Source organism: Dunckerocampus dactyliophorus, chromosome 9 (genome assembly GCF_027744805.1).
Source record: "Dunckerocampus dactyliophorus isolate RoL2022-P2 chromosome 9, RoL_Ddac_1.1, whole genome shotgun sequence".
Classification (NCBI taxonomy): domain Eukaryota; kingdom Metazoa; phylum Chordata; class Actinopteri; order Syngnathiformes; family Syngnathidae; genus Dunckerocampus; species Dunckerocampus dactyliophorus.
The window spans coordinates 15,718,951-15,743,746 of record NC_072827.1 but is presented as its reverse complement, the minus strand read 5'-3'; the positions used below and the strand labels follow the sequence as shown (position 1 = coordinate 15,743,746).

At 40.2% G+C, this 24,796-nt stretch overlaps 1 protein-coding gene across 19 annotated transcripts in view; it reads right to left on the bottom strand.

The window, feature by feature from the left end:
* LOC129187979 (obscurin-like protein 1) overlaps positions 1-24,796 on the bottom strand; it is a 44,859-nt gene that overhangs the window by 8,093 nt on the left and 11,970 nt on the right. For 4 of the 19 annotated variants that reach the window (XM_054787867.1, XM_054787866.1, XM_054787873.1 and 1 more), the window contains exons 5-31: positions 24,470-24,781; positions 24,126-24,392; positions 23,744-24,019; positions 23,329-23,604; positions 22,832-23,107; positions 22,341-22,613; positions 21,790-22,062; positions 21,357-21,623; positions 21,178-21,252; positions 19,322-20,548; positions 17,641-17,916; positions 16,116-16,391; positions 13,306-13,584; positions 12,930-13,205; positions 12,546-12,821; positions 10,526-10,789; positions 9,947-10,222; positions 9,561-9,833; positions 8,108-8,383; positions 7,757-8,032; positions 5,846-6,121; positions 5,490-5,765; positions 5,112-5,381; positions 4,728-4,994; positions 4,331-4,600; positions 1,540-1,806; positions 338-604 (exon numbers count right to left, since the gene is read on the bottom strand). In XM_054787867.1, coding sequence (XP_054643842.1) covers positions 338-604; positions 1,540-1,806; positions 4,331-4,600; positions 4,728-4,994; positions 5,112-5,381; positions 5,490-5,765; positions 5,846-6,121; positions 7,757-8,032; positions 8,108-8,383; positions 9,561-9,833; positions 9,947-10,222; positions 10,526-10,789; positions 12,546-12,821; positions 12,930-13,205; positions 13,306-13,584; positions 16,116-16,391; positions 17,641-17,916; positions 19,322-20,548; positions 21,178-21,252; positions 21,357-21,623; positions 21,790-22,062; positions 22,341-22,613; positions 22,832-23,107; positions 23,329-23,604; positions 23,744-24,019; positions 24,126-24,392; positions 24,470-24,781 — 8,163 coding nt within the window. The remainder of the gene's footprint in view (positions 1-337; positions 605-1,539; positions 1,807-4,330; positions 4,601-4,727; positions 4,995-5,111; positions 5,382-5,489; positions 5,766-5,845; positions 6,122-7,756; positions 8,033-8,107; positions 8,384-9,560; positions 9,834-9,946; positions 10,223-10,525; positions 10,790-12,545; positions 12,822-12,929; positions 13,206-13,305; positions 13,585-16,115; positions 16,392-17,640; positions 17,917-19,321; positions 20,549-21,177; positions 21,253-21,356; positions 21,624-21,789; positions 22,063-22,340; positions 22,614-22,831; positions 23,108-23,328; positions 23,605-23,743; positions 24,020-24,125; positions 24,393-24,469; positions 24,782-24,796) is intronic. The other 15 variants (XR_008572499.1, XM_054787870.1, XM_054787868.1 and 12 more) reach the window with 15 other exon arrangements.

Genomic DNA, 24,796 nt, shown 5'->3' with positions numbered 1-24,796 from the left:
AAAAAATAAAAATCACTTTAAGGCCAATGTACCCTTTAGGCATGGAGCACCCACAGTACACAATAACTCATTTGTCTTTTATTTTCCTTCTAAATATGCAAAAATGCAAAAACTCTAAATTGGAACCCCCAACAAACAGCGTCTATTCTGAGGTGGAATATTACTAATGACATTATTATTTTTGTAAGTGCACACATATAACAAAAATGTATTTAGAGATTTTATATGAATTTTGTTTATTATTATTATTAATATTATATATATACATTTTCTTTTATGTTTTGGTTTTATATTGATGAGTTAAGATTTTGAGGGTCCTAGTCTTGAAATTACCTACCCTTGACAACAAGCCTTGCTGATGTTTTCAAATTCTCCACACAGAACATGAGGGTGGCGGTATCTTCCACTGAGAGGTTTGAAATAGTCAGGCTGTGGACTTGTCCCTTGGCGCTCATTCGGAAGTGATTTGTTGGCTTAAGCTGGATTCCATTTCTCCACCAGGTGCTGGGCACATTGGAATGAGACAATTCAACCTCAAAGGTGGCTGTTTCCCTCTCCATTGTCTTTACGTCAGTCAGCCCTTTCTTGATGGTGATTTTTCGATCTGTGATTAAAAGTTCATGAAACATCAAATTCCTTCAGAGAGCCGTAGTCTGTCTTATTTTCAGTTCACTCACCAATAAGGAGTCAACCAAATGATATGTTTAAGTATCAAACACTGACTCTACTGACAAGCGTTTGCGTACCGCTTTAAACAGTAAGCAGGCACTGTGGCATGTGTGTACCGTACATAAACGTTACAAACTGATATTTAGGACATTTGAGTATGGGAATTTACACAAAAGCCAACTCTGAAACTGCCAACATTTTTCATTAATTCTAACATAGACGACCATTCCCCGTGGAAACAAAAAGGAGTGTTATTTTGGAGACTCGATGACAACAACCTTAGGTTTGAAGGCCAGGGTGTAAAATTAGAAGCATGAGGGGAGATCCAAATTCATTGGAGGTGCCAGCAGCCTGAACAGCCTGAGGTCCTGACTCTCCCTTTCCCACCCCTACTAGTGATGAAAGAACAGCCTTTAATTCACTCTATGGTCAGAGGATCATAGGAATAACAGAAGCTTGCATAAACAAAAATAACAATAATAATAATAATACTTGTTTATATGGCATGCATGTACCTTTTGCTGCTTTAGAGAAATTCAATACACTATTGTTCATAGTAAATATGATTGAAGGTACTTGAAATTGTCATGTGATCTGCTTCAACACAGGTAGCGACAAGCTCAGTGCTTCTTATGGGCCACAAATACTATGCTCTCAAAGTTTACTTATGCAGGGTGGCAGTCAGCTGTCCGTTGCCGTCATGTTCCAATACAAGTGCCACGCTAGCCCTCAGTCACTCAAATTACTCTTACTCAGTTTGAATTGAACGTGCTTCACAAGAAGCTGCAATGCAGCACAAGCGAGACGAGGCGTCGTCAGCAACGCCGGTAAACAAACAGCAGGGCATAGTGAGAACACGAGCACGCTTACGTTCCACTGTGAGCTGGGCTTGCGTGCGATCATGAAGGGTCTCGCAGCTGTAGCTGCCCCGATCAGACTTGGCGAGGTTGTGGATAGTAAGACTGTGCTTTGGGCCCTTGTGTTTGAGGGTGTACTTAGGCCCGGGGTGGAGCAGCACGCCTTGCCTCATCCACTGCACTTCACTTGAATCAAGGCTCACCTCCACCTCAAGAGTTGCCTCACTGTATTCCTCAGCTGTAACTGGTGCCATCTTCTTGGTGAACATCACCTGTTGTTCTAAAGAAATGAATAGAATGGACAACTCATTAGCTGCATCAGTCACATGAACAGATGCTGCATACTCAGTAGCCACACCCAGGCACAGTGAAACACAATATAAAGAAATCCACCAATGTACAGTGCAAATTCATGTACAGCGCGTAAGCTAAAAGCTCTCAGGAATCTGGCCCTCCTGCTACGCCAAGCCACGTGTCTCTGTCAGTTACCAGGGCGAGTTTAACAGGAGAAGCTGCTAAGCACAAGCCATCAAAGGCACCTTTTCAACTATTTTAAATTGTCTGATAGGCTCATTATTTATCACATACAGTATACTACCTGGGGTACTAATGGTATCTGACCTTCACATGTAATCATGCAGTCATGCATACTGCAATCGAGGCTGCTGGGAATGTTGGCACGCTTGACAGAAATCTTTATCTTTTTCACATTTTACTGAAATGCGCTATCTCTACGTACGCTTCACGCAATTTTCATGCAGTTTGTGTTAAATTGCAATATCTAGTATAACAGTGGTTTTCAAAGTATGAGGCTTTCCTCCCTGAGGGTAATTCAGGCCAGGCTTGAGGAAAAATGGAGGAATATTTTGTAAACCTGCTAAGCTGAGTTCAGCTACATGCTAAAGCAGAGTCAGCAAATGCCAGCTTTTGACAGTATAGTTAAGCAAATGTCCAAAAATAAATAGTACTGCCAGTCACAGTGGGCTTCAGACAATGTCCAGGTGGTCCTCGGGTTACGTACGAGTTCCGTTCCTATAGATTGTGATGTAAGTCGAGTTGTTGGTGTAAATTGGATCTTATATCTTGATTTCCTAAAAGTCCCTCACATTGTACACAGAACATATAAAATACACAAAGTACAGTAATAACACATTAAATTACATTACATACATTAAATACAAGCAATAAATAAAACAGTGCTACAAAATTATAGCCATAAAACTAGCAACCTTTCCATTTCAATAATAGAGCCACTACATTGTCAATGATTACTGCCGCTTTCTCGTTCTCTGTACGTCGCCATTGAGTCAATGTTTGACAAACCATTTTCTTTCAAAGATTGTGGAGCATGTGCAAGGCTCCAGACGTTTGAGCCTGTGAGTTCTTCAAAATTGACCAGGAAGATCTTGCGTTACCCTCCCTTTACATGCGTCCCTGGGACTTTGCCTCTAAGGGAGAGATCGTCAAGCCTGTCTTTTCAAGGAACTTCAACTGCCGTTCTCGGATCGTGTGTAATAGCTTGCGTTGTGTTTGTAACCGTTGTATAGAACCTCTTTGTTTCTCATCTTATCGTCATATGAGATACAAAGCTGCGACAGAATTCGAAACTGCCGCTTTAAGAGGACCAGACAGTTATGTGTGCTGCAGTGCTGAAGAGTTTTGTAATGTCTTACTCTCTGTGAACGTCACAAGAGTCCTGAATGTGTGAGGGCACTCAGGCCGAGGAGGACAGCTGCATGCAGAGAGTTTGCTGATGGTGTTTTGGCACGACAGTAGCCTATTGTTTTTGCAATAAAGAGATTATTGATCAACCTCCTCCTTTTCATCCTTACAGTATACTGGTAGACGTTACATGACGGTCACGACAGTCAAGCGATTGTAACAAGTATGACCAATATTGAGCACATGCAGTTGTGACATTTTCCGTGGCACACTGCGCTGTAAATGTTAAATGGACTTAAACTTGTATAACGCTTTTCTACCTTCAATGCACTTGAAGCGCTTTGTTAACTTATTTACCCACTGATAGAGCATCAGAAGCAACTGAGGGTTCAGTACCTTGCCCAAGGATACTTCGACATTGTCACAGGAGGACGGAGAATCAAACCAGCAACCTTCTGGTTGGGAGAAGACTACTCTACCACCTGAGTCATCTCCAAAGGCGTTTCATAAAATTTGTCCAGACCACGTGTAACCACACCGGCCCAGGACCTTCACATTCAGCATGTCAAGATGCGGATTTTACTGCATGATTATTGCACAGATGTGCCTTAGGATGGCCACAATAAAAGACCACTCAAAAATGTGCAATTTTATCACACCGCACAATGCCACAGATGTAGCAAATGTTGAAGGAGTCTGCAATAGCAGTACTGCAGGAATGCCCACTAGAGCTGTTGCCTTTCACTTGTATAGCGCTTTTTTTACCTTCAAGGTACAGAAAGCACTTTGTGACACTGTTACCACATTTGCCTACTGATGATGCAGCATCAGGAGCACCTGGAGATTCAGTATCTTGCCCAATGATACTTCGACATGGTCACGGGAGTACGGAGCATAGAACGTAACCACAAAACGCCATAACACAGAATGCGGTAAACCGAGGACCACCAGTAGTAGTAACCTCAGACAATGTGTTCCATTTCTAAGATGGAAGTCAACATTTTTTAGAATTCCACTTTATGGGAATAGAGCAATAATTGTAAAATAATAGTAACAAACCAAAGAAATAAGAGATTGTGGTGTGAAGGATGCACGACAAATACATTATATCACCTAAATTTGTTGATGGACAGAACACTCACCTTGAACCTGGAGTTCACCCTTTGATACCAATCCCTCTGCATCAGCTGTCACTATGCCGCTATCTGAAACCATGCAGTTATGGATACAGAGCATGTGGCATAGTCCATTGCTGGAAACAACAGTGCGCTCATTCAGGGCTACCTGTTTGCCATTCAGGCACCACACCAACTGAATGTCCTCTGGTGAAACCATGCACTTAAATACTGCATCTTCTCCTTCGCAAACTGTAATGTTATGAAGTTCACCTATGAACTCCACAACACGGGGAGCTGAAAGCAAAGCAATCAGCAAATAATTTAATTTGGCAAGTGATTTTCAGATGGCAAAGAATGACACATTTATTTTTTTCCCCCACTCACATTCACCTCTAAAGTTGAACGATTTATGTTTACTTACTGTTCACAGTGACAACAGCTGAAGTTCTGTCATCCGTGCTTTCACAAGCATATTCACCAGCATCTTCATCCACCACTTCATGGACAGTAAAACTTCGCTCTCGACCTTGTGCCCTTATTCTATAACGATGGCTTGGCGAGATCTCTTGGCCATCTTTCAGCCACTGGACGTCTCCTTTTGGCTTATTGATCTCACATCGTAATGTGAGGCTACTCCCCTTCAAAGACACAACATTCTCCAGTGGTCGGATAAATTTCACCTTCATTTCTAATGAGGAGATATAGAATATCATTTTAGAGAAGTTGACTTGGTGACAGTTATCATCAAGGAAATATTTATGATGGAATCAGGGGCTCATTTTGATTAGGGGTGTCAAATATTTACCTTTGACAAAAAGACTGAAATACATCTCATCTGTGCTTGCATCACAGACATAGTCTCCAGAATCTGACAGCTGCAGGGGATTAATGGTGAGCTTGTGGGTATTACCCTCACTGGAGATGTGAATGTTGTCCTTGTTCAGTAGTTGGCCATCTTTCAGCCACCGCACATTAACTTTGTCTTGGCTCACAACAGCACACAGTGTTACACTCTCATTTTCGTAAGCCAAGATTTTATCATTTGCCTTTTTATTCACAAACTTCACTGGTTCCTCTGTGGGAAAAAGGAACAAAGAAATTTGAAAAGCTATTGCTGAATTTCAGTCTAATGTCGAACCAAGGTAAACTCTCATATGTATTTGTAAATATATATTTGTCTTACCTTGGACCTCAACAATTGTGATCAGTTTGTCATCTGCGGCATCACAAACATATTTTCCAGAGTCTGATGGCTGAAGTCCAGAGAGAACAAGCTTCCTCATGACGTCATGGCTGTAAATTTTAACACGAGTGTCTGGTTTCAGTATCTCGCCATTCCATAGCCACTGAACAGTGGCGTTTGGCTGAGACACCTCACACTCTAAAATAAGTTCTTCTCCTGCAAGTAATATATGATGCTCTGGGTGGCCAGAATTTCCAACGATCTTAACTGGAGGCTCTAAACAAGAACACATTAACAGTCAGTGTCTCCCCGATCAAAGAAAAATGTCTGCATTCCGTAGTTATTAACACAAATACCTGCAACAGTGATATGGAACACCATTTTATCATCCAGTGCATCGCAAGTGTACTCTCCTGAGTCCTCAAGCGAGGCGTTTAGGACTACCAATGAACGGAAAACACCCTGCTCTTCACTACAGTATTGCTCAGTGTCGTCAATTCGCTGATCATTTTTGTACCAGCAGACAGATGCATTTGGCCTGGATAGTTCACATACTAGAATAATGTCATCAGACACTAAGAATTGTTTTTCTGTTTTTGCATTGGTTTTTCCAATAATTGTTACAGGCAACTCTGAAAACAAACAAGAAAAGAACATGAACAAACATTAAACAAATACATGATTTTTTTCCCTCTACAACAGGGGTCTCAAACTCACGGGTCACAGTTGGGCTATATTTGGTGGCCCCCGACTTGACATCAAAGTTTAGTGTAAATGCGGCCCATGCAATCTGGCCAATTTATATTTGTGTTATCGTGCATCGTATAAGACAATAATTATAATTCTATAATTAATCTATATAATCCTATAATTCTCAACACGTAAAAAAAAAAAAAAAATTCTCAACTGGTGGGTCGGGACACAAAAGTAGGTCATGGGTCGATTCTGGTTGGTTTCGTAGACAGCTAATGAAAAATTCCATTAAAATCCATCCATCCATTTTCTGTGCTGCCTATCCCAGCAGACTTCGGGCAAGAGGTGGGGTACACCCTGGACTGGTTACCAGCCAATCGCAGGGTTCCATTAAAATATGTTACATAAAACCAATGTCAGACTTGTTTTTTTATTTTGCGGTAAAATTGAGCAATAATTTTGTCATATTCCTTCTTAGAATGTACAAGTGAAATATCTGTAGTATTATTTAGTGCGATTTTGATATTTAATTTTAATTTATGCATTATTTGTAAACATGCAATTATGTTCCTGTTTTCTTAGTAAAATGCCTTAATAAATTACTCTAAAATGCAATTTGTTCATATCATGAAGTGTATATAGTCATATAATTTGCTTGTTTGGACTCAAATAAAAGTGGGTCGTGATTTACTGACCGAAAGTGTGGGTTCCAGGTTGAGACCATTTGAGAAACCCTGCTATAAGAGGTAGTCAGAGGCTTGCTAAAAGGAAGAGGCTCTTTAACCGGGCAAGCAATAGCCAACACTGAACTCGCACTGCGATTGTCACACACTCACATGAACAGGGGGTTCACTAGACAGAACACTGCCTACAGTCGTGACTACTACTATGGGCAATAATAAACAACAACTATGTTAACTCGAAATATGTAACTTAAGCAACTTTTTACAAAATAAGTGTCGCAAGGCATGCTGGGAAGCTGGAACATTAACGTACAGTAGTTGTTTATTATCCTCCACTAGTAGTGTAGCCTTGTGTATGTGTTGTCTACCTGTTACATGTTACGTTGGTGTATGATGTTGGTTGTAGCGTTATTTACATGACACCCGTGAGTCAAACTGTTAGGTTGAGTAAATACCCCTTGCTATGTCTGATGTGTTGACAAGCTCATTTTAAGTTCCATTTAGGCTACTACCTGTCCTAATAAAGAGAAGCTTTTAAGCATTTAAGCAAGCCAAAGTGCCCCTGACCATCACTTGAGAAACTCCAGAGAACCTCAGTGTTTTATTTATGTTTTATATTTTTTGTATCACTTATGGTCTACCATAGCTCAGGCTCATGACTGCTTGCGATGGTGTTTGTTGACAAGTTAATAACTTGGTTGAAATGTGATTCTAGAGAGGTTACTTAATGTGGCTGAGCCTCACCCAAACGCTACCTCCAGTGGCCCCCATGTAAGCTGAGTTTGAGACCCCTGGTCTAGAACGTATTTAGTTAGCCCACAATGCACATTAAATATAATATAGCAGTTTAACCTGACTGTTATGGTTAACTCTAGGTACAGTATGACCTACCTTGCACTTTTACATGGAAATCCATCACATCATCTTTTGCATCACAGACGTATATTCCTGCATCTTCTAGTGTTAGTGAGTGAATTGTCAATTGACGCATGACGCCATCTTCAACAATGGTGACAGCTGTAGAATCTTCCACTTCTTCGCCATTTTTCTTCCAGAGAACTACAGCATTTGGTCTGGATACTTCGCAATCCAAAACCATGGTTTCTCCAACCACTTTTTCAACTCTGCTCAACATCTTTCTTGGACGGACAAAGCGAACAGGAGGCTCTGTGAATGTTAAAAAATTTTGTGAGACAAGGTTACACACCGACACTTTTCCTGTCAGTTTTCTGTCTTCCTTACCAGCTATATTTACAAAGAATGTCATGGAGTCATCTATTGTGTCACAGACGTATTCTGCGGAATCTTTAACAGTTGTTTCAGGGATAATAAGCCTTCTGTAGACACCGTCCACCTCCAGTATGAGGTTGTCACTCTCCTCTACTTCTAGTCCGTCTCGATACCAACGGACCACTGCATGTGGTCGTGAGATCTCACAGCTCAAAACCATCCTCTCCGACGTTTGTTGGCACAGTTCCATTTGAGACTGACTTGGTGATACAATCCGTACTGGAGGTTCTGGAAACGGACATTTCTCCATTAGTACCATTACTCATTTATTCAGATTATACTCAATATCATGTTTACTGTTAACTGTGAGTATAGTTTGAGACTAGCTACTGGATGTGGAATAAGTAGAGCACATAAAGTATATAAATATGTTCAATGCATTTAAGTGTCACAATGATGGTTAAGACTTTGTTGCAGAAAATACTCACTACCAAATATTAGCTTTTTAATACGTTCTTAAAAAAGGGGGTTTTGTTGAGAAAGAAGACATCTAGCACCCTGCCTGCATGTGTGTGTGTGTACCTTTGGCAGAGTTTGCAGGTTAATGAATGCTGTCAAGGTTTACTTTTTTGATTTCCTAAAACAGCTTGCATAATGCATTTTATGTGAAGGAATCAAATAGTTTGAGGTTAAAAACTCTGTTGGACTACTATCACACTTCCGCCTGCCCAACAGCCATGAAAGCCTACAAACCAGTAAGTAACGGAGAAAACAATATTTATCATCACTGAAACCAGTCTCCGGAAGAAGACTGGAAAAAAAGGAGGAAGTGACATCACTTCGAGAAACCTCCCACCTGGACATTCTCATTGACTCTCATGTTTTCGGCATTGTTGTGGTGCAGTTTTGGAAGAAGACCTGTTTTTTGTTTAATTTTTTATATCATGCCTGCTCATTGCGTGGAAGGCTTTTGCTGGAGCACTCTGGAGAAGGAGTAAGGTTGTTCACATTTCCAAAGGACGCCATTCGCCGCATTACAAGCTTCGGTATTTCAACTTCGAGGACAATTGTTACTGCACCTCGGCTAAAGGAAAGTTGAGACTAAATGTTTATTTCCAGAGGGTGCTTCTACCATCCTGATTATCTTTCCTCGACTGAGACCGGGGGAAACACAAGCACTGAATCAGATGCAAATAGAAAGTCCAAAACCCTGAAGATGTTTGACAGTGGACAAGAGTGCCAAGGTGGCAGTAAGTCAATTACTCAAGTCACTCATTAATTAAATTTTTAATGCATTGTATGGAATGATGTTAATTTTAATTATGGAAACCACATCAGGAGAGTCTGTGGTGGTATAATGAAATAGGTTTTTGTTTTGAATGTCATATTACTGTATTAAAACTTGCATACCCACAACACAACAACAAAACAATGCATACACAATATGCAATGTCATAGACTGTACCTGTAATACTGAGGTTAAAGAATATCGAATCATCAGCTGTATCACAGACATATTCTCCAGAATCCTCGACGCCACTCGTCAGAATCTTCAGTCGTCTATAAGGACCTTCTATCTTTAGTTTAATATTCTCGCTCTCCTGGAGCTTTTGGCCATCTTTGTACCAGCTCACTACGCCATTTGGACGAGATAGCTCACAGCTGAGAATAATTTCCTCAGGTACATGGCGGTCAAGGTGGACATCTTCCTTGGGGTAGATTATCATTACTGGAGGTTCTTTGGAGGATTGATAGGAAACACATTCAGTCAACTGGTTGTTCTTGACATTTTATGCACTTATTCTAGGGATGCATTCTTGCAAATGAAGTTCACAAAAGACATTCTCTTACCTCGTATGTTGACCTTGAACATGATAGTGTTGTCTCCTGCGCGACACATGTACATGCCCGAGTCAGACAGTTGGGCTGACTGGATTGAGAGATTTCTTTTGGTGCCTTCTGCTTGCATTGTTATATTGTCATTTGAATGGATTTCAGCCCCGTCTTTATACCACTGGACAACTCCATCAACCTGTGATACTTGGCATGACAGATCAAGCTGTGATTTTTCCACAGTGCTCTTGAAAAGCTCCTCCTCTGGGATGTCAGCAAACGTCACTGGTGGTGCTGCAGAATAGGGACAAATGGAAAGTTTACACTTGACAGTAGGACTCTCTTTTGAAGGTCTTTTTCACAGCAGCTGCATGGCCGTTAAGACATGCAAATATTAAGACTTTCACACTTTGTATTACCACTCTACATTGAAATTAGAAATGAATGTTAATTACATTGGAAGCAAAGTAAGAAAGGTAATGAGTGTGTAGCATTAGAGCATTTTGACGGATGATTTCACCTTTTGCATGGATTAAAGGTTGTGATAGAGAAGAACTTTATGACAACATCTTGACAAGAAAAAGCAAGGCATATCACCTTTCACCTCTGTATAGCAACCGTTGGAATGTGACTCATCAGTTTTACAACTGTACACCCCAGAAAATGAAGACGAAGACACTGCTGAGTCCATATCAGGTGTCCTCACATGGCCTTCTGAATTGATCTTTGCTCCTGATTTCATAAAGAGATTTTTTCCATCCTGATACAAGCCAGTCTTGCCCATGGAGTCTGAGACCTCACAATGGGTTTTTTCTGGGTTGCCTGCTTCAACCGACTGCCTCGCCTTAACTTCTGGGACAGCTGAGAATCAAATCAATGCTACAAGAATTTCAGGTCATTCAACATTAAATTAATTGCCACAGTCTGCTCTTGCAGCTTGCGATCTGCACCAGCCAGCATTTTGACCGTTCTTGTTCTTGATATTATCTCAAAGTGACAAACATTATAATCTACTCTGCATCCTACAGGAAGATGCTGTGAGTGATTCTCAATTGGTGGGTCGTGACCCAAATGTGGGTCACTGAGCCATTTTCAGTGGCTCGCGGGTCTTTGCCTGGGCAGAAAAAAAAAATGTAATGACCCGATGTCTGTGAATGCTCCTTGCATTCTCGTCTGTGCTATCTGCTTGCTATGCTGCCACGAGGTGCACGCCTAGACAGCTGCATATCCATTGCAAACAGTCCCTTTAAATATAAGATATTTGAAGAAGTCTGAGTTAACAAAATTCCGCAATTTGGGTCGCTACTTGTCATTTAGGGGTGATGGTGGGTTCGGCAGCCAAACCAGTTGAGAACCACTTCTCTAAGTAATATCACCAGACTAATGCATTTATTATAAAATACAGTTTTCAGCTATACAGTGATCCCTCGCCACGTCCCGCTTTGAATTTCTCCGCTTCACCCTATCTATATTTTTTCAAAAATGATTAATTAATAAATCATGCTTTTTGTGGTTGAATATGGCCTATTTATTGCCTAAATTCAGCATTTTCAAGCATAAAAATGGCTAAATCAACTAAAATACAAATATAAGGCATTCAGAAGACGCATTCAAACACAATGGGTTTATACATAGTATACGACACTGCTCACTAGGTGTCAGTAATGTTACTGTAATGCTTAGTGAGACACACAAGCAGCAGGCTTGCTTGCCGGAACAACAGGTTTGAATTATCTCACAACAGACACAATAATCCCTAACATGAGCTATTGTTGCAGTTGTAACCCACTTATTTGGCTTATTTTCTGTTATTGTGTGCACTATATTGGGTAATACACATGTAAAGGTGACTACAGGGGTGTTATTTCAGTCTAGACAGCTCTAATAATGTTAAAACCATATTTAGAATGTCATAAACAGGTTTTCTATGCTCTAACTACAAAAATATTAAATTTATAAATAAGGAATACTACTTCGTGGAAATTCACTTAGCACAGTCTGGTCTGGAACCAATTAACCGTGATAATCGAGGGATTACTGTATAGCCAATTTAAAAGAATCACATTTCATCATGTTTAAAATTTTCATTAAAAAAATTACCCGAGCCAAATGACCCTTAGACTACATCATTATGCTCAGGTTTGTTTTTCTTTTTTGCTGTATGATGCAGGTCAGGTAGCATGCAGTCCTTTTGTCTGAAAGTTTGGGTTGAAACCAGGGTCGATCACTCCAGTTAGATCAAACCAAACCAAAAAACAGGCAATAAAAGTGAGAAAAAAACAAGTGACAGAGAAACAAACAAATTAAGGAAACTACAGGTTTTCACTTCTAGGACATAGTTGAATATGGATAAGTGGTTTTAACCTAACATCAGGCTAATTATAACAAAATATGTTATCATACTATCTGGTCTGTAACCATTAGTTTTAAAACAACAAATGAGCTGCATTTGAATTTTTTGATACAATCACGTATAAAATGAGAATTTTCTTCATGTGTCCACCAGAAGTATTTTAGAAATTATTAGTGTGTGTAACTTTCGTTATTAAGTGGATTTAGGGGTTCAAAAAAGAAAAAGAAAACAAAAGGTTAATGATTTTGTAAATACATAAATCACCTGCAACATCCACTTTGAATTCTATGTGGTCATCTGCGGAATCACAGCAGTACACCCCTGAGTGTCTGACTTCTGCTGCTTTAATGACCAACGCTCTCAATTTTTCTTCAGTCTGGATTTCATAATCACCCTTTGGAAACAGCTCTTCTCCATCCTTGTGCCACTGGACTTGGGCAGTTGGTTCTGAGACTTCACACTGCATCCTAACTGGGCAGCCTGCCTCTACCAATTTGTTTTTTTCTTTGTCTGGAATTGCTGCAAACCTTACAGGAGCAGCTGGTAGGTGGAAAAGATTTTAAGAAAAATTAATCATACAGTAAGGGATTATTAGGTAGAAAATCATTAGACACCTATGAGTTCATTATGTTCCTCAAAACAAATCACCTTCAATGTCCACGTGGAATGTCACAACATCTTCACCAAGTTTACAGCTGTAGAGGCCCGAGTCTGACATCTTAGCTGAGTGAATTATTAATTTTCTCAGGCTGCCGCCTCTTTTCATGTCAAGACCAGTTTTGCAAAAAAGCTCAGTCTCATCTTTAAACCAGGAAACCTGGGCAGCAGAATCCAATACCTCACATTGGAGCATAATTGGAGAACCAACTGCAATCATCCTGTATTTCTCAGATTGTGGGATTGGCATAATTTGTGGCAATCGGCCTAAGGGAAGAGAACAATTTGACAATTGACAAAGCACAATCTATTTTACCTTCAAAAGAATAAACTTCAAAAGAAGACGACAAGAAAGAATCATGATCACCTTTTACATCCACATTGAATGTGATGGTGTCATCAGCTGTTACACATTTATAAATGCCACTGTGTGTGTTCTCAGATGAAGGGATGAAAAGTGCTCTTCTTCGACCCTCTATTTGTATCTCCAGATTGTTTTGTTGATGTAGTTTGATCCCATCCTTGTACCAGTCAACGGAAGCGTCAGAATCCTGAGCAAGCTCACAGCTGAGGACAATGGCACAGCCCTCTTGTAAGGTCTTGTTCCTTTCTGCCTCTTGAAGCTCGGAGAACTTCGTGGGAAGAGCTATAGAGTTAAGATATTGCAAGAAAGAGTTTCTTAATACATAAGTATACATGTATTAAGTAGCCACGCTATTTTGTATGTAATTACAAAGGGCAGTAAGCAAATAAACCTGACGGTAGTGTGAAAAAATATGGACCCAGTAATTGACTTGAAATCAATAATTAGTAAAACAAAAGTCAAGCTTGGAGTCAAATTCATGTGTTAACCACAGAGAAAGTACACTGAACAAGCAACCAACAAAAAGGACACAAAACAAAACACAGAACATTTTACAAAGATGACTTATGACTTGGTTTCACTCTTGTACAGGTAGTTAAAAAAGAACGTCAGCAGCCAGATTAGATGCTTTGTCAGAAGGTACAAACAAAGATGTTTTTTTTGTGTTTTTTTTTTTTTTTCAGAAAGAAGTGTCTGAGCTGTCAAAGTAATCACAATTTCGGGATCCAACAAAGAAAATATTCATTTTATATACTGTATAGTGGTGCAAATAATTACTTCAGCCCCTGCTAATTTGGTAAGTTTCTTACAGTCAGTCCTTAATATTTATGGTCACTTTACTGATACGCAAGAAGACGAAGCCAGAACAAAAGCATTAAGTCAATGTTTGAATAATTGAAAATAATTTGTATTAGTTTGAGTGAAATAAGTATTTGATCCCTGACCAACCAGCAAGCACAGACCGATTATGTGCCCATGAAACACACAAATTAGGAAAGTGCTCTTCAGCTCAATGTGTTATGTTGATTTGTCACAGAAACTGTTGCTTCCGTTTAAACCACTCCATCACCATGGGCGAGACTAACGAGTTGACAAAGAACCTGACTGTAGGCCTGCACAAGACCTGAAGGCTACAGGGCCATCAGCAAGAAGCTTGGCAAACAAGAGACCACTGTGGTGCAATAATTCAGAAATGGAAAAAATACCATATAACAGTCCATCACTCTTGCTCTAGAGCAAGATCTCACCTCACAGCGTATGGATTATTCTGAGAAAGGTTAGATTTACATGGGAGGAGCTTGTTAATGAGGCAGCTTAGACCACAGTCACTAAGAAAACCATTCAACTAAGAAACACACTCAGCCAGAAGTGACTTGAGATCCTGCAGTGCATGTACTTGTATATGTACAGGACTGTCTGAAATTTGCCAATGAAACACTGAATGATGCAGAGAATAGAGGCTTGGGAGAATCGTCAAATGACACCAAAAGTGGGTTTTTGGCTTGCTAACTATAAACCGCAACAACACCATCCTCATTGTCAAACATGGAGATGGAAACATTCCGATACGGGGCTGTTTCTCTGTTATGAGTACAAGAACACTACTACACTGAGGATAAACCAGGTCCATGATGAGAACTTACTGGCCTCAGCCAGAACACTGTAGCTTGATCACGGATGGGTTTTCGGAGTGGCTCAAGAAGAAGCTGAAGTGGTTTAGCTTAGACCTCCACACTGAAACGTGAGACCATGAAGATTTGGGAAGTATATGTAAAGAATGGATAAATCCCTCTTGAGATGTATGCAACTGTGGTGACCAACTACAAGAAATGTCTGACCTCTGTGCTTTCAAACAAGGGTTTCATCACCAAGTACAAAGCCACATTGTGCTTGGGGATCAAATACATATTACCCCCAAACCAAAAATCCAATCTAATTTATAACCTTTTATTTAACATCTTTCTTGGTGATGGTCTCCCAGACCATTCCAGTTTTGTGCAGGTCTACAATATTGTCCCTGAGGTGCTTTGACAGCTCTTTGGTCTTGCCCATGGTGGCCGAGAAAAAAAGAGACTCAGTGAGAGGTGGTTTTTAAACCTCCCATAAAAATTTGGGACTGGCCATATCTTTGTAAGGGGGTAAACTTACAAAATCAGCAGATGATCAATTACTGTATTTTCCGGACTATAAGTCGCTGCAGAGTATCGGTGAGTCATATCCGTCAAAATATTGAGCTATTATGTTGGCTTGTCATCAAAGCTCACTTCTGGTCATGTGACGGCGACGAGGCAGTGGTGGGTTGGTGACGTCATCATTCTCGTATTGCCTGTATACACGGCCACTCTGGAAGCCGTTTTCAAAAAATACCGTTTCATGTCACCCAGAACGCTGTTCCCGTGTGGATGAGAGGCTGAAGCGATAAAATAGTTATAAGTTGATGTTTGCATTGTACATTTTCAGTGGTACAGGAGTGATAGGAATAGCAGATACAGGCGCACAAGCCTAGAGCGCCCTCTCACGGCTGTCAGTGTGGAAAAAAACACATACAGTAAGTCGCTCTGGAGTACAAGTCGCAGGACCAGCCAAACCATGAAAAAAAGTGTGACTTAAAGTCCGGAAAATACGGTACTTATTTTCCCTACTGTATCTGCATATGTATGTCTTGGTTAAATCATGTCTATGGTTAAATCATAGAAACTATAGTTTAAAGTTGATATGACAACATTGTGTGAGTTGGTTGAAAACATGAACACTTGTTGTTCCAGTTAGTTTATAGTGCAAGGCCAGTTAAAGTTACAGACTCCGAGCATCACCTTTTACTTCCACAGTGAACTGAATGCCGTCATCCTTCGACTCACAACGGTATACGCCAGAATGAGCTACCTTGGCAGCTGGAATAACTAGACTTCTCAAGTTTTCCTTTGACTGGATGTCTATTCCACTTTGAGGTAGGAGCTGTGTTCCATCTTTGTACCATGTGACTTGTCCAGTGGGGTCTGACAGCTCACACTGTAGAGCAACGGGACAGCCTGCCATGACTGTCCTTTTCTGCTCAGCCTCTGACACAGCTGAAAACTTCTGAAGTGGAACTAAAGAATGGAATGCAAAGTGCAATTAGTTTTGAAAAGTATGTGTTTAGTTTCTTATTTCCAAAAAAGTTTTCAAGTACTTTAGATGGTGTTTTACCTTGACACTTCTGAGGAAGACTGAAAGTGACAGTCGACAAACATGTCAAGTTAAACACCATCTAATATACCTAAAAATTTGCCTGGAAATAATAAACTAAACATATATTCAAGAAGAATACAAAATGAACCTATTCGAGTTTTGGAATGTATTGGTATGAACTAAATCAGTCAAAGCAATCTATATAATTTGTATATAATACTTTCCTAGAGCATCAAAATATCTGAATCATGAATATAATTGAAGATTTGACATTTTGACAACTCACTTTGCTTCTCATTTGAAGCAATTAATGAAACCCTTCAAATGAGTATATACAAAGTCCCACTCTATGCTTAAGTCGTTGAATGACTGTAACTGTAAATATGAAACAAAAATATGCAAAAAAAAAAATGCCCACCTATAAAATGTGTAAGGTACAACACACTAGTAGTTAGTCCATTATGAATTGGATTAACAAGAACATGGCAATATGTTGAGAATGAGGTATTATTTATTTTAAATGAATTAAAATGAATTGTCACAGCAACCAACTGCTGTTTTTACTATACTATACTTTTTCTTTCTTTTACAAAACACACAACAGTTTACTAAACAATAACAATTTTGCCTGATGTCTAGTAAGAGGTACCAAGGACTTTCAGCATGTTACTACACTGCTGGCACGCAAGACATTAGTAAGAGCTGCCAATGGTGATGTGCTGTAGGAGACCATGACTGTGCTAAGTGATTATTTATCTGTTTGGAGTTAGCATGCTAATACAAGTGGGCTAGCGAGCCAGCACAGTATTAATATATGCTTCTTGGGTTCAGGGCAGTCCATCCAGCAGATGGTGAACAATCTGTTCTGTTCTTATTTTTATTATTGTTTTCCAGTTGCAGCTACTGGATGTCTGCCCCTTGCACAAGCTACTCGCAAGGGGCTGCGCAAGAAAGTCAAATGAGTTTAACTAATACTGGGTGTTACACGGAGGAGAGAAGATGGGGGCACAAGAGCAAAAGTCTCAGGGATCAGGGAGAAGTCAGCCAAGCACATGGTCCGAGTTATTCCAAACCAAGTGATTATAACAACAGTTGCACAGCAAATTGCATTTGTACATATTCTATCTTGATGGAATTCTATTTGAAGATCAGACAAAAGCAATTTGTCACCTTTAGCATCCTCTTGAAACTGCACTCTATCGTCTGTTGGCATGCAGCTGTAAGCCCCCGTATCAGACTGTGCGGCCGAATGTAAAGTCACTTCTCTTGTGGAATCATCCACCTGCATGTCTTGCCCAGCCTCTTCATGTGGTTTTATTCCATCCTTGTACCGAGTGACTTCAGAAATAGGATTAGACGTTTCACACCACAGTACTGTGGGCTCATCAACTTCCACTGACTGTTCCATCTCAGTCTGACATGGTGTTGAAATTCTCACAGGTGGAGCTGAGGATGTTTTGAGGTACATTAAGAGAAGATTGCATCATGATTACTGAATCAACAAAACAACTGTTTGGAGAAAATCAAATGTCATACAAATAACACTTCCACTTTAAAATAAATATTGTAATTAAAATATATGTATAATTGCAGTCAGAAGTTTATTCAGAGTCATCATGAGCACAAACATATTAATTTGGGGCCTTTAATGATTTATTTTCCAGGGTGGAATGACTATACAGCGTACATCAGTGCACATCAAATGTGCTTTCAAACCTAAGAACACTTCAACTGCCAAGCATAGTGGTGATAGCATTTGTGCACTGCACAAAGTTGATTGAAAAATGTAAAAGGACTGTGCTGTGTAGGTCTGGAACCCCGATGCAAAGGTGTGAGACAGAAAAACAGTTAGGCTCTTTAAGGAGAGTCACACAAAGTACAACAAAGCCAGCAAAGGAGGGCGCACACGTAAGTCAAAACATCCCCATGGAAACTTACTGTTTGAAACAAAGAAAAGCAGATTGCAACAACTGGGCATACAACTAGAAGATGCAACAATTATTAAATGTCCCAAAAAGTAGTAGCAAGACAGCCAGTCAGCAGCAGGAACACCCAGTTGTCCCGCCTCCAGCTGGAGCAAGGTCGGAGACGGCAAGGGCAGACAAACCGCAGAACAGGAGGGGCAAATATGGAACGTAACACTATGTCAAATTCTTCACATTCACCTCATATTAAGTTAGATAGCTAAAACTTAAGAAACATTTTGGTGTTTCAACAGGACAATTCACCAAACATGCGTCAAAACTGGTTATGGAATAGAAATAATGCAAAAAAAATCTCCTGAAATGGCAATCCCAAATCCCTGACCTCAACCCTATACTTCAATGCCGGGTCAGTGCCAGAAGCTTGTTGATGGCTACAAAAAGCATCGAGTTGAGGGGAAACTGGCTAAGGTGCATTTAACCAAATGTTAGCAGGGTGCATGCATATGTTTGAGCCGATCTGTACAATTTTGACCATTTGTGCAGTCGAAAAAAAAAATACACTAAATAAATCTTTATCAGGATGTTGTATAATCGTTTGACCCTGGAAAAAGAATGGTTCAAATAAATAATGAAAGGCCAAAAATTAATATGACATTCATGCCATGATGTATGCAAATACAAACTTCATGTACAGTATATATTTAAATTCACTTGAGCTTTATACAGTTTTGGTTGATCTTCCTTTCTGTGTTTGTTAATATTTTCCTCAGACTATCAATTAAATGTTGTCATAAAAAAATGTTGTAGTTTCACTTAAGTAAATGGCAGTTAAGTAGATGAAGTCAAGGTGCCAACAATCCCTAAACAAACTCTTCATTTTATATAGAGATGCCCTTTTTTTTAGTAATGCTAACCATTTAAATCACCTTCAACAGCCACCTTATTTGCAGCGACAATGTTGTGACTGTCAAATGTCCCTGTTGGATAGCTCTCATCCGATTGGACATGGGATGTCTGCTTGGAACAGGCAGAACCTGAAAACAGCCATGAGGATCCTTTCCCAGAATTTAGCGTGCTGCATATTTGGTCCTTTGCAGCATCTGTATTGTGATGACAATCTGTCTGGACTGTTGTTTTCAGTAAGGTCGGATATTGTTGGGTACATCCAGCCTGTTCTGCTTGTGAGATTTCTTCTGGTTTGACAGATGAGGTTTGGCAATTGGAATTCCCCTTTGGTTGCATAATTTCTGGACACTGAGAGTCATACAGTTCCAAACAACATGAAGAGCCAGGCGCATTACTTGTTGTTGAGGAGACAGTTGAGCTACCCAGTTGACTATTCACGTCCTCAGATTGGTAAAAGTCAGGCTGTATCAAGTCACTGGGGTTGTCTGAGTAGAGTGTTGCAGTTTGGATACAGTTAAGACGATTTGTCATTATGACTGGCATCTCTGTGGAATTGTAGCGCTCTTCTGCTTGAAACGTTGCGGACTGTAATGAGCTAAAAAGTTTCTTGGAGTGGGGACTTTTTTCAGAAATATAGAACCTGTCTAATGAGACAGTTGCAGGCTCTAAATCATTAATAAAGGGCTTTGGCCTGAGATTTGAAGTCTTTTGGTGGTTACCTAGTTCTGACAGGACAGCCGTCTGTGCTGAGCTATGATGCTCTTCTAACTGGCCAGTTACAATCTTGTGATTATTATCCTCTGATTCAACACTCCTTAGAAAATTACAAACCTCTGATGGGACAGCTGTCTGCAAGGAAGTAATAAGCTGTTCAGAAATTTGAGGGTCTTCTGTCTCCTGTATATGGGAAAACGATTTCTCACCTTGGGATTCTGTGAAATGTTTAGTGTGATGGTATATGTCATGTTTCATGGTAGATGGCTTTACTGAGCTGCAGTCAGATGGAAATTCGGTATTTACTCTTCGTTGATTATGTTCTTTTTGATCTTTTGTTGAAATCCATTCAGTTGTATTTTCAAGAGCTGGCAGAGTTGTCTTATGCCTGGAATGTTCTTCATATGTCACAGAATCTCCACTCTTGTTGTTGAAGATGCCAGACTTGTGCTTTGAGAAAAGGCACTTCTCAAAACAAGCTCCTTGAGTTGAGGTCTTCTTCTCTTGTTCAGAGGCAAACCTTGGCAGTTTAGCTATAAGCAGAAAGGTTTTCAGTGGTTGTTGGTCTCAGTGCTTCTTCTCATAATACAATTTCATTGACATCATTGTGCGTTAGGATGGAGTTATGCTGTCATCCATTGCAAAGACAAACAAGATGGTCGACCAGTTTTGGTCTGAAATCAAGCTCTTATAGTTCCCCCTACAATCTGCTATCAATCAATAGCATTTACACAAAACAAGTGTACTTATTCATTTGAAGAAGTCTATTACATTGCTTTCTTTTTCATTGTCATTGCAACGGGGCAAAGGTTTGTGGCGGTAAGATGATCTGTTGATGTCTATCACATGGAATGAGCTCAAAGAGTTGTAAGCAGCATTTTAAGTGCAAAGATGTTTGTTGCCGTTAAGAGAGTAGTGACAAACACAACAGTACATGTTAGTTTGAGCAACTACTCAACAGCTAAACACCCACACATTTATTTAAGAGCACAAACTACGGAAAAAAATAAGAGGCTAATTCAGAAGATGGCAAAAAGCAGTTTTCATAAAATCGGACAAGTGCCTCAGATGATTGAGCCAACCAACCTACTAACAATCATTGTTAGTGGCATGTATGGGCTGGGTTAACATGGATGACTGATGTTGAAATATATTAAATCACCTTTGACATCCGCAGTGATTTGGACTGATGCATCAGAAACCTCATCAATTTCATCACCATAGTGACACTGATCTGCTGTTTGGACAAAGCCAAAGAGAAAACAATGAGCTTGGTCATATCTTCCGGAGTGAAACATAATACTTGAATTGTAACTATGCAGGTATGATGCGCAAAACCACCTTTTATGTCCTCATTTAATGGTGCACCAGATGTTTCACAGCTAAAACCTGCATCATCAGACACGTCAAATGTGACTGGAGATGGAAAAACTTGGATGCTGCTCTCAGGTTCAAAGAAAGATTCCATTTTGGGGGAGACTGGGGTTCCATCTTTGTACCAACAAGCTTTGGCAATGGGATCTGAAATCTCAAATTGTTGAACAATTGGGCAGGGCACTTCAGCAGACTCTGCCCTTTGGACATCTGGACCATATGTCACAGCCGGCACTATGGACAATCATTTTGGGGTGGAATATAAATATATTTTAAATCATTGCAGTCTTTGATGTTACTTTTGTATATAAATAACAAACGAGAACACAGAATAGAGCTGCTTGAAATGGAGTCAAAAGGCAAATCTATAGTGGAAAAAGAGAAAAGATAAATAAATCACCTTGGTTGTTTACAACTAACGGAGCAACATCATCTGCTGTTGCACAATAGTATGCTCCAGAGTTTGATGGATGAGTTGGTTCAATGACAAGGGTCTTCTTGATGGCTTCCATTTTAAAATCTTGTTCCAAATTTAAATCTGTTGCTTTAGCCTTCTGCAGTGACACCTGGGCAGCAGGGTTTGCGATTTCGCAAGCTGGTTCGGTAGGGCAAGGTGCCTCAAGCGACTGCTTCTCCACACACTTCGGTGAGGGTGACAACGGCACCAACGGCGCTAAAGGCGATTACTCAAATCATAATTATGTATAACACATAACACATCCATACTCTGATTAAAAAAGGGGTTAATTGCTCACAACTTTCCGTAATCTAGAAGAAGTCATGAGCTAAGTACATACTGTTGGACATAGATTAGTAAAACAAGTTAACGTATGAAACAGTTAAAAAAACAACACGACACAGACAGATACATCCATTATAAATGTTAGATGGTCCTAGTTTAAAGACAGGTTTCAACATTGTTTTAGAATTCAAATGTTAATTTATAATCACCTTTAATATCCACAGCGACGTGGCCAGTGTCATCTGAGGTTTCACAGTCGTACTGCCCTGAATGCATGAGTTCTGTAGGAACAATGAGTTGCCTCAATGTGCCTTGACTCGGCATGTTCCACTCTTCAAGTGGGAAGAGCTTCACACCATCTGTATAGCATTGTACAGGCAAAGTGGGGTCTGCAATCTCACTTTCCAGCACCATAGGTGTGTCCATTTCGAAGGACATTGTTCTCTCGAAGTCAAAGTCAGTGGAGGACATCACTGGTTTGGCTAGCATTGGAGATTCAGAAAGCTAAATAAATACCTTACGAAAGTAACTGCTGAGCAGATTAAGTGACTGTCGAGTAATGAATAAAATGGTATATGCTGTATGGCAGTTTGGTATTGTTTTTTAATGTTATAAATGCATGCTCTAAAGGGATGTCACACAAATGCATCCGGGAAGAAAGGGTGAGGTTAAAATATTTTCGCAAAAGAAAAAAAGTCACCTTTTATCGCCACCTGAAAGTCCATGGTGTCATCCTTTGTTGTACATTGGTACACACCAGAGTGGCACAGCTCTGCAGACTGAACAACTAGTGTCCTTGTGTTTCCCTCTGAATGGATTTCTAAATCTGAGTCTGACATGAGTTCTGTTTCATCCTTGAACCAGCAAACAAGGGCCTCCGGATCAGAAACCACACACTGGAGTACAACAGGACTCCCCTCTTCAATCCATTTGGTCCTCATTTCTTCAGCAATTGTGCAGAACTTCACAGGTGGAGCTACAGATACAGTTCAACCAATATCTAATGTCAAATGTATGTAAACATCGAGGCCACTGTAAAGATCTGTTAGCAATTAGTTCAACATGAAACGGTAATAGAACTGGTCACAGTTAAGCAACAGCTCAAGACAATCGTGTTGTGAGAGTTAGATGTCGGGCATACAAGTAGTAAATATAGGATATACAGGTATAGGGAAAAAAATCATACTGCCAAATCACCTTTGATGTTCACACTGAATGTGATGGTGTCACCCTTTGTCTTGCAGCAGTACAACCCAGAGTGGTAAAAGTCAGCTGACGGAATAACCAACTTCCTCACCAAGCCATCAGTTTGAATATCTACTCCACTTTGAGGAAAGAGCTTTGCCCCATCTTTGTACCAGTGCACCTGAGCATCGTGATCTGACAGCTCACATTGTAAAATAATAGGGCAGCCTGCATAGATGGTTTTGTTCCTCTCAGCTTCAGGAGTTGCTGAAAACCTCACAGATGGAGCTATGGATATTTAGATATTTCAAATAATGTGTTTTACAGTAATATTTTGGTAATGCATATTTCAAAAGAGGAATATTGGAAGACATTTCCCTTTTAAGGCTGTTACAGATAAAATAACACAAGGACTTCTCACACTTACCCTCTACTTCCACATTGAACCTGATGACGTCATCAATGGCATCGCAGCAATACACTCCTGAATGTGAGAATTCTGCTGATTGGATGACAATTCTTCTCATGGTGCCCTCTGATTGGATATGAAGACCATCTGTTGTTTGTAATTCCACCCCATTCTTATACCAGTGCACCGGAGCTACAGGGTCTGAGAGCTCACAGTAGAGCACAATGGGGTTCCCAATTTCAACAAATTTGTTTCGATCCATTTCCGACAGTGGTGAGAACTTGACGAGAGGAGCTGCAGAGTTGAGAAAATCCATGAGAATAGAGTAATTTTTCAATTGATTGAATATGATTTTGCATGTTTTTGTCCGGTCCGGGTAAAACAGCTGCTTAGGACATACCCTGAATATACAGTGCTGCTGAATCCCGGATGCCATATGCAATAAATGTTATTTCAGCTCCATTTTCTGTGTCTCGAACCCCTTGAATCCGAAGAGACTGATGTGTCCTTGAGCGACGCATGGAAAAACGTTCATCTTCCTGAAGCTGTGTACCATTTAAAAACCATGATCCAATAACAGACGCGGATAACTCAATTGAAAAGACTGCATCTTGTCCTTCTGGCACCAGTGCATCCTGCAAGGGGGCTTGTATTCTGGCTACCGGAACTGGAAAAGGGAACAAATTAAAGCAGGAAGAAATAATCAAGTATGAGCTGAATTGATTGATTTAAAACCAAACTTACCCAAGTGAACCGCTCTTGGGAACTCCACATTGTTGCTCTTGCCATATTTGTTGACACTACAAATACGGAATCTATAATCAGCTTCACATGGCACGCTATCGCCAAGGATCTCCACTGAGGTAGCAGAGTCAGTGGTGAGACACTGTAGCCACTCCTGTGAACCTGTGCCAACTTCCTGTCGTTCCAATACATAGCCAGATGGAGGGTTTTTCCGTGAGTCCTGAGCTGGAGTCCATGAGAGAAGTGCTGCATTTGCCCGTTCTGTATTGATCTGCACTCCCACTGGACTACTAGGAGGGCAATGTTTGGCCGCTGAAAGGAGATGAT